At 35.8% G+C, this 17,565-nt stretch overlaps 1 protein-coding gene across 1 annotated transcript in view; it reads right to left on the bottom strand.

The window, feature by feature from the left end:
• Positions 1-698: 698 nt before the first annotated feature.
• ptpn20 (protein tyrosine phosphatase non-receptor type 20) overlaps positions 699-17,565 on the bottom strand; it is a 42,398-nt gene continuing 25,531 nt past the window's right edge. Inside the window, exons 35-47 of the mRNA XM_067385329.1 lie at positions 17,236-17,322; positions 16,616-16,680; positions 15,155-15,316; positions 14,896-15,070; positions 13,567-13,652; positions 13,160-13,233; positions 12,487-12,635; positions 12,133-12,278; positions 11,800-11,890; positions 4,787-5,121; positions 3,696-3,911; positions 2,307-2,369; positions 699-2,039 (exon numbers count right to left, since the gene is read on the bottom strand). Coding sequence (XP_067241430.1) covers positions 1,923-2,039; positions 2,307-2,369; positions 3,696-3,911; positions 4,787-5,121; positions 11,800-11,890; positions 12,133-12,278; positions 12,487-12,635; positions 13,160-13,233; positions 13,567-13,652; positions 14,896-15,070; positions 15,155-15,316; positions 16,616-16,680; positions 17,236-17,322 — 1,766 coding nt within the window. The 3' untranslated portion in view covers positions 699-1,922. The remainder of the gene's footprint in view (positions 2,040-2,306; positions 2,370-3,695; positions 3,912-4,786; positions 5,122-11,799; positions 11,891-12,132; positions 12,279-12,486; positions 12,636-13,159; positions 13,234-13,566; positions 13,653-14,895; positions 15,071-15,154; positions 15,317-16,615; positions 16,681-17,235; positions 17,323-17,565) is intronic.

The raw sequence follows: 17,565 nt of genomic DNA, 5'->3' as shown, positions 1-17,565 counted from the left end.
TTCTAATGATTCGGAGCGCGCATCAAACTGCCAGAGTCACATGAACTATTGACGTTTCAAAACACTTATGACGTAACGAAGCCTCGTTTACTGAAATTATGGGATTTTGGCACTCTGAACCACTGAATCAAAACAAATGATTCATGAAGCTTAATTAAGCAGTGTTTTGAAATCGCCCATCATCACTAGATATTGTGGAATAAAGTCGCTATTTTGTTATTTTTGGCGCACGAAAAGTATTCTTGTCGCTTTATAATATTAAGGTTGAACCACTGTAGTCACATGAACTGTTTTTAGTTGCTTTGGCCATTGAAAAAGGGAGTGTTAATGCTGGTGATGCAGGCATCACTGAGCCATCGGATTTCATCAAAAATATCTTGATTTGTGTTCTGAAGATGAACGAAGGCCTTACGGGTGTGGAATGACATGAGGGTGAGTAATTAATGTCAGAATTTTCATTTTTGGGTGAACTAACCCTTTAGGATTTCTAATGAGATTGAGTCTGTGGATTTAATAGCTGTGTTGCAGTACCACCAAAAGAAGTGGTATGAGTATTTTAATGCTTTTAATACTTTTTTTCTTTTTTAAAAATTGTTCTCAGTTCCTGACCTGAATGTGATGTTTTGAATATTATCAATATCATTTGAAACACATGAAATATAATGGTATACTGTTTTTATTTGTAAAAATGGGTACAGTTAGAGTAATAGGCCTACATTTCTACATATCATAACTATATAGCTTATAATTGAGCTTTCCATCAAAGTACAAGGTTTATAATTTATAGTTTAATACAGCAATATAGTAGTTTGATCATGTTTTCACAAAGCCTGTGGAAAATTAATGCAAATAAATATTCAACTCTAGATCAAATGGGATGATTTACCCCTTTTAAAAGCTCTGATGTGCTCATACTCTATAACAAACTCAGTTTAAGACATTAGTGTGCTGCAAAATTATTGTGCTGTTGCTTTGCATCAAGCTAAACAGTGAGAAACAGTTCTACAGTATCACAGAATATTGGTCCATTGCCATTTCCAACCCATTCACACATTTGTTTTTTAATATTGCGAGTCCGATGTCTTAAGATGGTTTACTGCAAGCGTTCTTTCTCCATTACAAGTGTAAGCAGATACTTGCTCTGCTGTCCAAAGTCAAATATTGGTTTCCAAGCGAATATGCCTGCTGGCAGACCCTCAGAAGCTATACATACAGATAAGAAGGCTGTGGTTTGTAATCTCTTAGCATCAGTCCTATTTCTTTGGGTTAATTCCTCCTGCTCTGACCTAATGTCAACTAAGAGGTAAAACAGCTTGTTTTATTTGAGTGCAGATAAAGAAAGATGAGCGGTAGACTGCCCACATGTAGAGAAATTAAAAGGCACTTTGCTAAAAAGTATCTGTCTAGCAGCTGGTTCTTCTGAGAGTGTAAAAATAATTTTGAATGAAGATGACCTCTCTCGCAGCTACTAAAATCAGACACCCCAACACTGTCAAATAAAAAAAAATCTGAAAATTTGACATGCTTCTGTTTGGATAAGTATTCAAAACATACATTTTGTGTAATGGTTTGATGCTGATTGGTACATTCTTCAAAATGTGAGAAATCAGTTAGAATTAATTAATGTGCATAATTTTTATCTTAAAGAAACTAAAACGTGTTCAAGGCAAAATGACTAAAAGTCCAGAAAGGCTATGAAATCAGTGTTTTTAAGCCAAAATGGTACAAAAATATATATCGGATCACACAAGGACATTGCACAGTTAATGAAAATATCTACCATATTTCCTATGATATATTCCATATTCGATAAATAGAACTAGTGGTTGTACTATATCAGACACACACGATCAACACATCACCATGTCTGCCACTCAAAAACACACATATTGTTGCTTTTCTGAGGAAACACTTGTAAGACTTTAAGGACTGTAAGGATGCATTAATGAAGAGGTTTCGGTTTGCCAGTGGTGACCGTGAAGAAGTGAGATGCTTTGTAACACCTCCAGCCAGACTTTGTAACAAAAGAGGTATTGTTCCTGAAATCAGAGAGAAGAATGGCAAAACATCTCCAGATAGTTTATTCAACTATACTGTACATTCAGAGGAAGGGTAATGCAAAAAAATAAACAGAAGACAAGTATTGCATTCTTCTTAATTAACAGCTGATTAAATAAATGAAAGCCATCTAAGACCAGCTAATGATTGATAGGTTCTTCTGTTCGTGTGCTGAGAGATCATGTGCCCTAGTGCATTATATATTCACCTGAAGGAAGCATTCTAACTGAATGTCCTGATTCACTCACCTTGGTCTGAATCATGCCGTGCCGCTGGAGTCTCATTTCCTTTACTATGTCACTCACATTAATCTACGGTAGCAAAACAGAAGTACATACATTTTAGCTGCTCATAATATATGTTATATTAATAGTACTCACAATTGCAAGTTTATATCTCATAATTCTGAGGGGGAAAAAATGCAAAATATGACATTCTGAAAGACATGAAATACAATGATATAAAAAGTCAGAATTGTGTGCAATCACTTAAAAAAAAAAATTCACAATTCTGACATTTTTCTCCCAATTCAGAGTTTATATTTAATAATTCTGAAAAAAAAAAATCAGAATTGTGAGTTATAAACTTGGAATTGTGAGATTAAATTCAGAATTGCGAGATATAAACTAATAATCTCTCAATTATTACCTCAGTTATAAAGTCCAAATTGTGAGATATAAACTTGCAATTGCGAGGAAAAAAGTCATAATTGTAAGATGTCGCAATTATTATTTTTTTTTTATTCCTTGGTGGAAGCTTCCATAGAATTCTGTAATTGTTTACATTTAAATGAATGATAATTTTAATATTTAGATGATCTATTGTTTTAAAGGGTTAGTTCACCCAAAAATTTAAATTCTGTCATTATTTACTCACCCTCATGTCGTTCTACACCCGTAACACAAATTAAGATATTTTTGATGAAATCCGAGAGGTATAAGACTCATATAACAGCAATATAATCAAAACTTTCAATGTCCAGAAAGGTACTAAAGACGTGACGTCAATGTGACTACAGTGGTTCAACCTTAATTTTATGAAGCGACGAGAATACTTTTTGTGTGCAAAAACGAAACAAAAATAACGACTTTATTCAACAATATCTTCTCTTTGGTGTCATTCTCATACTTTGTTTACATCCAGCACTTCCAGGTTCTACGTCAGAACACAGTGTCATTATTGGCCGGCTCCTGCGTCATCATCACACGGATGGGTTGTGCTGCTCATGTGATCAGATTTGGCCAATACTGAGCTGGCATTCGGAATACTGAGCATTAAACGCATAAGCCTTCACTGTGCTTACTGCAGCAACTACGTAAGGATAATGACAGGGAAGAGAAGAGATTGTTGAATAAAGTCTTTATTTTTGTTTTGTTTTTTTGTGCACAAAAACCACTGCAGTCACGTCGACGGTTTTAACAATGTCTTTAGTACGTTTCTGGACCTTGAAAGTAGTGGTTAAATTGCTGTCTATGGATGAGTCAGATACCTCTCGGATTTCATCAAAAATACCTTAATTTGTGTTCTGGAAAGGACTGTCTTACAGGTGTGGAATGACATGAGGGTGAGTAATTAATGACAGAATTTTCATTTTGTGTGAACTAAAGCATAATGCTATACTTGTGCAAAATACTTACACTTAGGTCTTTCTCAATGAGACTGAGGATGACATCAGTGCAGATGAGGACTCCAGCTCGGCCAATGCCTGCACTGCAGTGGACTGTGATCGGCCCTTTGGAGTGTACAGCCCTCATGTAGCGAATGAAGCACACCAGCTGCTCGGAGGAGTGAGGTGTGCCGTGGTCTGGCCATGTGGTGAACTTTAGATGCTTCACAAAGTGAATGTGTCCACTCTAGAAGGGTACACAGTTCAATAATGAGTTGCTTGGTAAACTATACAATTTTGAGAATTTGGGAGATAAAGAATTTAAAGATAGATGGCAAAAAGATAAAGAAATTTTTTTTTTCTTAATTAGTATTTTTGTCTTGTTTCTACGGAAGAGGATTAGGGCCAAGCAATAATAAAAAAATAAAACCATCTCGAGATTAAAGTTGTTAAATTTCGAGAAAAAAGTCGAAATAAAATGTTGAGAATAAACTCGTTAAATTATGAGAAAAAACTTGTTAAATTCTGAGAAAAAAGTCGAAATAAAATGTTGAGAATTAACTCGTTAAATTACGAGAAAAAACTAGTTAAATTCCGAGAAAAATGTTCTCGTAATTTAACGAATTTGTTCCCGTAATTTAACGAGTTTTTTCTCGTAATTTAATGACTTTATTCTCAACATTTTTTCTCGACATTTTTCTCGAAATTTAACGAGTTTTTTCTTTTAATTTAACGAGTTTATTCTCAACATTTTATTTAGACTTTTTTCTCAAAATTTGATTATTTTTTTCTCGCAATTTAACAACTTTAATCTCAAGATGGTTTTATTTTTTTATTATTGCTTGGCCCTAATCCTCTTCCATATGTTTCCAATAAAAATAGTATATATTATATTATTATCATTTATATTATATTATAATCTTTTTTTTGCAGAGTATAGAATTTTATTATTCTTAATACCTTATACAAATTTGGATCTCACAAATATATATCTTGTTTTAAGGATGTTGAAAGCATAGCCTGTGATTTTTAAATGGTGTAATTTACACTGGAAAGGTTACAATAAGAAAAAGATTTTTTTTGGACAAGACACAATATTTCCATCAGGTACATGCTCCTAACCTCTTTTTCCACCATCTTGATGACCTTAATGTGGAAATAGCCAAGCATCTGGTAGTTATCCAGGAAGAGCTGGTAACGGCTGGTTTCTTTGGGAACATCAAGCTTTTCGGGCCAGTACTTGTGGCATTTTACCCGGCCACGTTCCACCTCCTGAGTCATCATGGCGATAACATCAGACTTGTTCTCCCATACCATCTGCCAGAAGTTATCCTGAGTGCCAGGCAAAGGGCCCTGAGCGGAGATATAGAAGAGCTCCTCTGTGCCCACCTTCATACGAATGTAGCTGGCATTGATGTAGCCCTCGTTCTCTCCGACAGGAACACGTGTCTTATCATCTGATTGTTCAAACAGAACAGAGAAACAGTGATTGTAGATTGCGATTAATTCATTTCAATACAGGGAGTGCAGAATTATTAGGCAAGTTGATTTTCTGATCATATTTTTTTTCCAAGCACATTTTACCAATTCCAATCCACATCAATCTTAATAACTACTATTAATATTGTTTTTAATCATTAATAAGTGATATATAATTGTTCATGAAGGCTGGAAATGAAGAATGCCCAATATTCAGGTGTGCAGAATTATTAGGCAGGTTTTCTTTTACAGATAAAATGAGCCAAAAAAGAGATTTAACTCAGACTGAAAAGTCAAAAATTATTAAATACTCATGAGAAGGACGCAATACTAATGTAATACTAGAAATTGCAAAGTTAAAGCATGACCATTGGACAGTGAAATGCTCATTGGGTCAGCGGGGTCATACAAAAACAGCTGGAGAAGAAAAGACACGTTAACTGCAAAATAATTAAGAATTAAAGTGAAGAATTAAGTGTGAAACCATCAGGAACCCTTTAGTCTCCAGCGCCACCATTTCCCAGTACTGAAACCTACCTGGAGTCTTCAGAAGTGTGAGGTGTCAGGATCTCAGAGACTTAGGTTAGGTGAAGAATCCTAAAAAATGACCCGCTCTTAATAAGAATCACAAGCTGAAGTGTTATAAAATACATGAAGACTGGGTTTTTATAGGCCTTATAGACAGACAGCTTGAGAGTGACTCCTGAAGGACCAGCACCACATCCTCTTGTACCACTGTTTGAAGAATTTATCTTCCAGAATCTGGCAGTAAGTTTTGGAAGATCATTTAGTCCATCTCTGCAAGATGGACATTTCAGGATAAGAGATGGACTAAAAGTGAACTCCCACACCTTACTGCCAGATTCTGGAAGATAAATTCTTCAAACAATGGTACAAGAGGATGTGGTGCTGGTCCTTCAGGAGTCACTCTCAAGCTGTCTGTCTATAAGGCCTATAAAAACCCAGTCTTCATGTACTTTATAACACTTCAGCTTGTGATTCTTATTAAGAGCAGGTCGCTTTTTAGGATTCTTCACCTAACCTAAGTCTCTGAGATCCTGACACCTCACACTTCTGAAGACTCCAGGTAGGTTTCAGTACTGGGAAATGGTGGCGCTGGAGACTAAAGGGTTCCTGATGGTTTCACACTTAATTCTTCACCTTAATTCTTAATTATTTTGCAGTTAACGTGTCTTTTCTTCTCCAGCTGTTTTTGTATGACCCCGCTGACCCAATGAGCATTTCACTGTCCAATGGTCATGCTTTAACTTTGCAATTTCTAGTATTACATTAGTATTGCATCCTTCTCATGAGTATTTAATAATTTTTGACTTTTCAGTCTGAGTTAAATCTCTTTTTTGGCTCATTTTATCTGTAAAAGAAAACCTGCCTAATAATTCTGCACACCTGAATATTGGGCATTCTTCATTTCCAGCCTTCATGAACAATTATATATATCACTTATTAATGATTAAAAACAATATTAATAGTAGTTATTAAGATTGATGTGGATTGGAATTGGTAAAATGTGCTTGGAAAAAAAATATGATCAGAAAATCAACTTGCCTAATAATTCTGCACTCCCTGTATGCAGACTCACACTTTGAAAAACTATGCAATTACTTCTGCTGTAATGATAAATTTATGTGCCTCGGCCAAGATTTTAGTAGATTTGAGCTTGAACAAACATGCATGTTATTTGGCAATAATATAAGATAAGAAAACAACAGTTAAACTCTCTATGACGGCTCAATTCCCAAAGGGCAACTAAACCATCGAATGCTTATGAAAACCAGAAGGTATACAATCTTTCTGTTTTCAGATTCAGTCAAAATCCATGCATGAGCAAACAAACAAAACTCTTGTGTATTTACTATCAAATGTATGTTTCCCAAACCACAAACAAATTTTTATTTGAAACGCAGGTTGGAGATTTATACGGGGCCTCAGCATTCCTGTAATGAGGTGATTGCTGTTGTTGGCTCTGGTAGCCAACAGTGTTATTAATCTACAAACCAAGAATGCAGTGTTGTTGGTCTCCCCATAGAGGAGAAGGAACAAATTGTGCCGAGGTACAGCAAATAGCTCCAAATAAATGAAACAAGCTTTCAAGGTCATGCCGCTGGAAAGCCTAAAGGAGTGAACACAGGGGAGCAGGGTGAGAAGAATGTTCTAGAGTATTCTCATGGTGGCTTACTGGTTGATGCAGCACACTGAGATTTGAGACTTTACCTGCCATTTTTTTTAAATAGCAACATTTATACTCTGAAATTCAATTAGTGAAATGAATACAGATTTTTTTTGTGACTAGAATCACACAAAAAAAGTCTAATTTTGCTTGATTTTCAGTTTATTTCAGTTAAAATAATGACATTACTTTATCACTCATTACCTTAATTTAATACTTCATACAGATTAAATATCATTTTATATATATTTTTTTAAAGGTGCTCTAAGTGATCTCACGCGTTTTTTGGACAAAAATTTTTGTCACATACAGCAAACATCTCCTCACTATCCGTTAGCTGCCTGTCCCCTGAACACACTGTAAAAAAAAAACGTGGTCTCTGTAGTCGCCACAAGCTCCAAAAACGGCAACAACAACTACTTGGTGCAGCCTGGACAACGAAACATAATAAACATGCTCCAGCCAATAACCGACAAGAATGATTTTAAATGCGCGTTCATGACTGTTTCAGGAAGCACGGAGGGGAGGGGGAGGAGGAGGAGGAGGGAGGGTCTAGCTAGCTTCTGTTTTGTTTGACAACACTTCGAACGTCAACAGGAAGTTATTCCACCCAGGATCGCTTAGAGCACCTTTAACTAAGAAAAGCTGACATATACACTATACAATTCAAAAGTTTGGAGTCAGTAAGATTTTACTGACTTTTTTTTTTTACTCAACTCTTTTTTTTTTTTTGTGGAAGAAATTAGTACTTTTATTCAGTAAGGATGCACTGTTCGCCTGGATAAGCTGAATTTACTTAAAAAAATGTGAGGAAACTGGTTGCCCTAAAAAAATTAAGTAATGATTAAGTAATGTGAACTTAATAATTTGAGTTCATTTAACTTAAAATGTTTTGTAATATTAATTACTTTGTAGTTATTACACATAGTATATTTAAGTTCAATGTACTAAGCAAGATAACTTGCCACCAATCAAAATTCATCCATGCCTCCCATCATGCATTGCTGCATGAATAAATTATGAGCTGAATTGTCTTAGTAATTTTCTTTATTCTCACCATTTAAATTTTGCAGTTTTTCTGTAACTTTTTAGTAGCTTGTTTTCTAATGTTCAGAGTTGATCTGTTTATCAGAATATGTTGCTTGTCACCGTTGTTGAGATTCATATGCTGATTCTTGATGTCTGTGTGTGCCTAATATATATATATATATATATATATATATATATATATATATATATATATATATATTTTTTTTTTTTTTTTTTTTTTGTGTGATAAGGACAACTTTAAAAAATAAATTGTATTGTAAAAGTTGATCTTCTGCTGTAGAATCACAGTGCTGCTGTAATCAATAATGTAAATCTAACTCAGAGATTGGGCTCTAAATGAGTTCAGTGATTCAGATCAAATAATGATTATGTGAAAACATAACCAACACCACCTGATAATCTTTTAACTTTGCTTGTCTGGTTGGTTTTAATGCAGTTAAAACTGCCCAAACAAAATCTAATATTAAAAAGTCAAGGGTCAAGAGCTCAACTAAAACAAACCCTGACCTCGATGATGGTAACATAAAAATTGTGATTTTCTCCTTTGGTGAAAAACTATAAAAAGGTAAATGTTTAGAAAAAATGTCTGTAGAACAGCCAAAACAAATGTTCTACCTGCTCATCAACAGCTCCTTGAATTCACACACACCACGACAAAATGGCGTCATTACCTGCCGCAAACCAGTGTGTAGGAGGTGTGGTCAGGAGAAAAACTTCATAATTTAAGTGCATTTAACTTACATTTATTAACACATTCAAATACACCCACAAATTAGTAGAATATACTTATATTTTATAAGTAATGCAACCAAACTTAAATATTTTAAGTATATTGTAATTATATTTTTAAGTAAATATAAAATGCGGGCTAAGAGTGTGCATTAAATTAATGCATTAAATTCAGTGGTGGACAGTATTTTTACTTCGTACTGTACTTAAGTACATTTTTTTAAGTATCTGTATTTTATCTGAGTATTTGTATTTTAGGAAACTTTTACCTTTACATTACAAAGCATAATATCCCACTGCATTTCATAAAAACGTTGTATCTTGTATCTTATTTTGAACTGAAGAAATAGTCGCCCGCTCCGAGACGCGGTAGCCTTGTCGTGAACGAGCTGGCTATTTTCAATTAACCTGTTAAATGTGTTCACAAACCACACTGAACGATTTGTTCGTAATTTTTGACCGATCCAATTGCATCTGTTCTTGAGTCAGCAACTCACTGATTCAAGTGATTCGGTCAGAGCTAGTCTCCAGTTAACAATTCACTGAATTTACAAGTCTGACTCAAAATGAGCCAAGAACGGGAGATCCTCTGTGCTTGTAAGACATGTTCCTGGATAATCATATTTTATTGATCCTTGTACAACATTCCTGCCTGAAAACTTAGTCCTGTCCCTACTCCTAAACCTAACTTTACCCATAACTTATCCCTAAAGTCAGAGGGAAATGATAGGTGAGCCTAGAGTTAGGCTTGGTTGTTAACAACTGTGTAAACTGTAAAATTTTCCCTCAAATCTGATTAGTGGACTGGGATGCTGATCCAGGAACATGGATCAAGTGAAATCAAGTTCACCCACGATGGATGGCATGAAAAGTAAGTTACTGATGCCGAAAGTAAGTTACTAATTTTAGGTTTATTAATGTACATGAAAATCATATTTAGGTCACGACTGTCACTTGTTTGTGAACTAAATCTGCTGTAAAAGGGTTAGCCGTTTAAACCCATTGAATGTGGACACATCCATATTTGTGTATTTCCATCTGAACGGGGTCGTATTTAGGTCAAAACTAAATATAACGTTAAAACAACGCAAATTAATGCCGATGCATCTTCCCCGCTGCTGTAGCAATGATTAAAAATAGTTATTTTAAATTGTAATAATATTTCACAATATTACTATTTTTACTGTGTTTTAAAAACCTTACCGACCCCAAACATTTGAATGGCAGTGTAAATATTTACTAATATACTACAACATAATATAGTCTTGATATAGTCTTAAACATCCTCTTTCCATATTTTACCTGGTATTAGTTTGTCAGCCAGGCCTTTGTGACTTTGTAATTTTTAAGTAATTGTGCTCACAGTTTCTGTTACAACAATATGTCAAATCAATTGTAAAAATATTTTTAGGTAGGTCCTATTTGTTAGTAACTTGTTTTGTCCCGTTACGCAAGAAGAGATGAAGATGAAGATGCTGAAGAGATTACTGTTGTAACTCTCTACAAGGGGGCTGCTTGCAAAAACATGTTCAACAGCTCAGAAAAAGAAATGGGCTGAAAAATTAAACTGAGTGGGAAGGAGATGAACGGGGGGGGTTCATATGTAAGGGGAAGCGTATGTCACTGGGAGTAGGTAAATTCGTGTGGAGCGGCCTCCACAATGGGTGGCATCAGGCTTCCTGGAGAAGGTTGCGGCCCTTAAACTGCCTCCAGCAATAACAGTGGTTAAGTCCCAGGGGCCTCACACTTTTCAATCCTGGGCGCTTTATTCGGGGAACAGAAGCCCAGTGAGCTGTCGTGATAATAAACAAACACTCCGGGCCAGGCTAGGGCCAGTCTGCCCCCTGCCAGCACATGAAGCGCTGTATTGTGCCTATTCTGTACAGAGACCCCCTCTCTTCAATACAACTACAACCCATTCTCTGCATACTCGTTCTGACACTGCACATGAATGGATGTTTCCCATTAACAGTGAAAGCAGATCTGTGAGTCACACATCTCCTGTTTGACTTTACGTTTGCAGCGTTCTGTTATCTTTTAAACTGAGGGCAAACAACGTCTCATGCAGCCTTTGACCTCCTTACACTTCACACCAGCAAAAACTGAATCCGTACAAACAGGATAAGTGTGGCCGCAGTGTGAAAACGGCACCACATGGGTGAGGAGGTCCGGAAAGCCGCAAAGAGGTGGCGGATAGAGTGTGAAATACCGAGTCAAATGGACGTCTACACCGGCAATGTAATCTAATATTGCACTGGTAGGACACCCGGGAGTAAATAACCAGGGATTGGTTACATTTCACTTAATTGCCGTGTCATGTGTTCCACTGTTTACAAGTAAATGTATACAAGGGCCTACATTTAAAACAGTAAAAATGTTGTAAAACTGTATACTATTATTTACAGTGATTTTATTTTAAAATAACATTTTATTTACAGTGATTTATTTACAGTCTGTACTAAGACTGTAAAAATCTGCATACAGTTTTTTATCGTAAGGAATTACTGTTAGTACACAGTTTCCTGGTAATTTTTTACAGTGTGTGGTCCATGTGGTTTCAGAATGGTGTGAAAATGTACACCCAAAAATTTATTTTATGAGAAGTGAGGCTCACAAACTGTAAAACAGTAATAAAAGTCCCAGCTAAGGATGGTTTGTGGAGAATTATGGGAGAAGCACAGGAACTTACAGGGCAGGATATCCCTGTATCTGTTCTTCTCCCGGTTTTCGGGTGCTTTTCCAACCAGGCAGTTGTCTGAAGGTTTCAAATGCTCTAAAGCCTAGTAAAAAAAGAGCCATACATGTTCACTCATTTACACACTTGAATGAATCAATATTTAAATTAAATTCCAATGTGTATTGTAGACATTACATTAGTTTCAAAGAGACAAACTAAAGATTTTTATGAAATGTATAACAATAAAAAACAAATGTGGTTGGACGTTTCTGCTTGTATCAATCAGTGATATTCAGTGCTGTGAAGATATAGTTGTTTGTATTGATGTAAACAGCAGAAACTTACCATAAACTCTTTGATCAGATCTTGCTTTTCTAGCTGTTCAAGGGCTTGGATGAGGGCTCTGACCCTGGAGCCTGAGTACTGCCCATTCTTAGAAGGGGATATGACCGCAAGACTGGCAAGCTCCTCTTCTGACACGATTGGTCGACCTTAATGTAAGAAAGGCGTTTTTAGATGCATGAATCTACACAAGCCAAACAGATCTCTAGAGTATGTAATACTACTAATTATAGTCTGAAATTGTAGTTTCATAAAATGATTCATAAAAACACAAATATTATATCAAATCATCCTATAATATAAAATAACTATTGAGTAGAATTACAAAGATGGTGACTAAATATGAAGATAATGTACCTGTATGAGGAATAGCCTCTGGAGGAGATGGCTGAAAAGCATTGTCGTCATCATCACCATCCTCTTCTTCATCACTGCTCCAGTCGTCTGACTCGCTGTGCTCTGTTTTCATGGCAGATTTTTCTAGATGCTGCTTCTGGGGGTCTGTCCTGAAGGGGGTACGGGGCAGGAATGAGCAGAGACCTTGACCACATTGCTACGTTCCGGGGCCTGTTATCATGCAAGGCTGATTTTCCTGCGATTTTTCCACCTAAAATGTAAAAAAGCTGCTAATTGCAAGTGCTACGTACTATAACAAGTGTGGCTTGTAGGCCAGTCTAACTAGAAGCCAAAGCTGTGATTATTGGGCCTGTATTTTATTAATGACTCTTTAGTGCCTCCCTGTGGCGATTCCATTTGAGAGCTATGTTAAAAAACAAACAAACAGAAACAAAACAAAAACTGCAATGAAATTCAGTCCTTATGATCTGGTTTATGTTCAGTCATAACACGTTGCAAATTTACGGATAAACAGACTAACTGTTTTTTACAGGTGGTTTTACGAAGTTTCAGTTAATTCAAACTTTCAGGTCTCATACTGTATGATACTCAACACTCTTGGTACCACATGTGATATAGCAGCTGCATCAACAAAAATGTGAGGAAAAAAATATGGTAATTCAGTGACACTCACCTTTCTTGTAGCATGTCCGTAACTCCCAGAGACGGACAACACCTCTGACAGGTTGGTGTACAGTTTCGACTTTCCTACAGGCAAGAGATAGAAAGAAAAAGGAGAAAGAGAAAGAAAGAGGAGACAGGTGATGAGTTAACTCAGTTCGGGCCACCCTTACTGTCATCTGAGTTTCAGTGGTTTCCTTTGAGAGAAACTGGAGGCGATGCTAATTAATTTTATGGCAAACCTTGCTAGGTGCTGGAACTTGTCAATTATTAGATTAGCTTTTTGTCTTCTAATCTGTTCTGGAAGGGGCTTTCATTTCACTGGAGAAAGTCATCATCTCAGTATTTACTTATATACTTCTTTATGTACTTGACAGTAAAACAACAACAACAACAAAAAACAAAACAAAGTTTTTATACCTGATCACATTCCCCTCTAAGTCCAGGACATTCTGAGTTCTGGAAAGACACATGATCTGCATGTGTTTCTGTTTGTGCTGTAATATCTGAAAATGAAGAATTACAGCAGGAGGAGACCATTAAAACATTAGAAACAATATCTCAGTTTCTAACAAGCGTCAGTACTAGTGGTTATACACAAAAAAATATCTTTTCAACAGGCAGTGTTGATGTAGATATCTGGAAAGAGTGGCCAATATAATGCATATATATATATATATATATATATATATATATATATATATATATATATATATATATATATATATATATATATATATATATATTGGAGCTGTCAAAATTGTGATTTGATTTTTACAAAAATTTAACAGAATACATAACATGACTAATTATTTAATTGAACTATGGGTAATCAAATTGATCAAATATTAATATTTTAATTATTTTGAATTAATGTATCACATTTTAAAATAATCATAATTACAGTAAATTAATGTGTTAAATTGACATTCAATGATATACATAATATAATTTAATGATGACAGATGAGATGTTCATAGAATTGCTGAAATTAACAAGCATACAACCATTCAAAAATGTGTGGTAAGATTTTTTGTTTGTTTGTTTTTGAAAGAAGTCTCTTATGCTCACCAAGGCTGCATTTATTTGGTCAAAAATAAACAGTAATATTGTGAAATATCAGTACAATTTACATAACTGTTTTTTATTTTAATATATTTCAAAGTGTAATTTATTCTTGTGATGGCAAAGCTGAATTTTCAGCATCATTACTCCAGTCTACAGTGCCTTCAGAAATATTTTTTTACTGCTAAAAAAATTAAAATAAAATAATAATATTAATCTCATTATTATCAATGCTGAAAACAGTTGTGCTGCCTATTTTTTTTTTTTTTTTTTGTGGGAACTATGATTCCTTTTTTAAGGATTGTTTGATGAATTGAATGTTCAATCTTTTGTAACAATGTCTTTACTGTCGCTTTTAATGCATCCTTGCTGAATAAAAGTATTAATTTCTTTCTTTCTTTTTTTCTTTTTCAATCATACTGGTATTTTACATGATTATATACTTAGTTTTTAATTGTCAAAAAAGTTTCAAATTGTCAAAAAAGGACCTGATGACAAAATGCGAACAAAAAAAATATTATCCATTGAGAATGCTACTGGTATTAATTGCCTTATAATCATTTAATACAGTAATTATAAGGTATAGTTTTATCAGTTGTACATAAATATGTAAATAATGCTGCCAGTCTGACATAACAGATGACCAAGTACAGTGAAGGGAGACACAGAGCTCGGCTTGCTGACCTGCAGAATTTGATGTGTTGAATTCCTGAGAGGCCTCAGCAGGGGAGCTGGAACCAGGGCAGGTTGACATGGGCAGGATGTCCCTACATACCGTCAGCTGAACCGTGCCTTCTGCCTTCCGCAAAATATCCACAACTTTATTGTGGCTCAGTCCTGATACAATGATACCATTCACCTGTAAAACAAACAGAGATGTGGCTAACCTTCTACACGGTTTATCAATGAAGAAGAAATCAATGAGCGAGTGATTTGCTCATACCTCCAAAAGGATGTCACCCACTCTGAGACGGCCATCCTGCTCGGCCACGCCCCCACAACAAATATCCTTCACTCTCAGTGTGCTCCCATTGACCCCGCCCACCAGAGCAAAGCCCAGCCCACCTCTCTCAGGCTTGGTGAACTCTACCTGGAGGATACAGCTCTACAGAAAAGGAGTACAGGGGGAGGAACAGGGACACAGTGGGACACAGTGGCCCATGGGACACAGTCCACACTCTCATTTTTCAAGTGATGAAATCTGTGCCATTTGATCAAATGGATCAATGTTCAGTATATCTACACTAACAGTCAAAAGATTGGAGTCAAATTAAAAATATTTTTTTTTACCCCCAGTTTCACAGACAAGGCTTAATCCTAGTCCCAGACTAAAATGCCTGTTTGAGCTTTTTTAACTGAAAGCGACTTGCACTGACACTGAGAGTAGATCCCTCTCCTGGTTCAAACAAATAAGGCTGGGCAAAAAATTCAAGCTCCTCCAACATTTCTCTTTAAAAATTCTCGTTTTAGACTTCTAATTCTTGACTGGTGTTTTGTTTTGCTCTATCCTCTGTGCTTCCATGTTTGTCAATACGCCGGAATCGACTCGCGTACAGAAGCCAGTGATTCTAGTTTATAAAGTTATAAATATGGATATTTTTCTAACAAAAAAGCCTCACTTCAATTCAGAAGGCATTTATTAATGCCCTGGAGCTGTATGGATTACTTTTATGATGGATGGATGAGCTTTTTTGGGCATCGAAATCTTGGTTACTATTTCCTCCCATTATAAAGAGCCAGAATATTTTTTTTAATATAACTCAGATTGTGTCTGACTGAAGGAAGAAAGTCATATACACCTAAGATGGCTTGAGGGTGAGTAAATTATGAGATCATTTTCATTTTTGGGTGAACTATACCTTTAAATGTCCTTTTTTAACTAATGTATAATCCTAGCTTAATCTAAGCCCTGTCTGTGAAACCAGGTCTTAATGTTTTTGAAAAAAAAAAAAAGAAAAAAAAAAGGGCAGGATTTATTTGATCAAACATTTAAATAATGTAAAAAAAATCTATTTGAACGTATTTTAAAATGTAATTTATTCCTATCATTACATTATATGTTGTACTCACATAAGCAATAGTGGCATTGAATGAGTTGAAGCATATACTTTGTTCAAAACTGCAGACATATTTACTGTGTTGTGTATAGTAAATGAGTGACATTCATCATTTGCTATATATAGAAAGACTGTGTGTATTTAGACAGGTACAGTCTTGCCTAAAAAAACATCTACATGTATTCCCATTTTCTAGGAAATTTTTAAAGGATTGCTGTTTTTTCTAAATCTAGCTGATGATGATGATTACAAAGGTATTTAGAGGTGAATGACATAGAGAGATTACAAAGCAAGAGTCATGTTACAGCCTATGTCATCAGCCTAAAACAAGGCCGAGGGACAATTACCTCCTGCTCCGATGTGACAGACAGCCTCTTCCTGAATTGCACGGCACTGTCAGCGACAGGTTTAACTGTACCAGAAATGAGAGAGAGATTTTGTGTCAGAAAAAAATCTAGAACTAAAGAAATTATTTACACTGAATGGTACATCATTACTCATTTAACAAATGTCAAAATTAACCAGAGTTAATCAAGAAATAAAAACAAAATCAACCCAAGCATAACATCAAATCTTGTTCTTCCTGCTAAATGAGGAAACCAAGTGCACAGCAATTTCAAACAATTCCCAAACTCACAAACGTCCCCCTCCTCTGCTGCCATTTCGGGGGGAGATGCGTTGATGACCTGCTCTGTGCTAGTGAAGGTAAACTATGCTAGCCTTTTCAAGCTTATTCGGACCTCCTGGCTAGTGGTCTCCTAGCAACCCGGATGCCCACTAGATCAGCTGGCCTTTATTCGTCAGACACAAGAAAGCGCACTTTGATCGGCCAGAGGAGGCCATGTCCCTCGCTAATAATTAATCCTGCACCCGCTGCCCTCTGAGCAAGACATGCCATGTCTGTCAGCACAGATCTAATGCCACAACTCCCAGACAACAGAGACACACAGGAAACCAAAGGCTTTACCATCCGTAGCAGCTGCCTCCACGTCAGGTGACACAGGCTCTTCTAGGCGAGGGAAGACTTTTTTCTCCTTCTTCCATTCAAACAAACCTGAAGAGGAGAAACAGGATAAACTGATGGTTTTTGTTTTAAATGCTACTCCAGAAATCAAAGTTTGCTTCATATTACATTTGTGAGAAAAAATTTAACAATTTTTACATTGCATTTTTTCAATGCCATAGCAACCACCACCAACCTAGCATCATGGCAACAAGTTTGCACCAATAACATTTTCTTAAGAAAATGTTTGTATGTAACACAAAGCTTTTAATCTAATACTTTTTGTATTAAATC

Source organism: Chanodichthys erythropterus, chromosome 5 (genome assembly GCF_024489055.1).
Source record: "Chanodichthys erythropterus isolate Z2021 chromosome 5, ASM2448905v1, whole genome shotgun sequence".
Classification (NCBI taxonomy): Eukaryota; Metazoa; Chordata; class Actinopteri; order Cypriniformes; family Xenocyprididae; genus Chanodichthys; species Chanodichthys erythropterus.
Note: the sequence above shows the minus strand (reverse complement) of the source record. Positions and strands in the feature narration are given on the sequence as shown.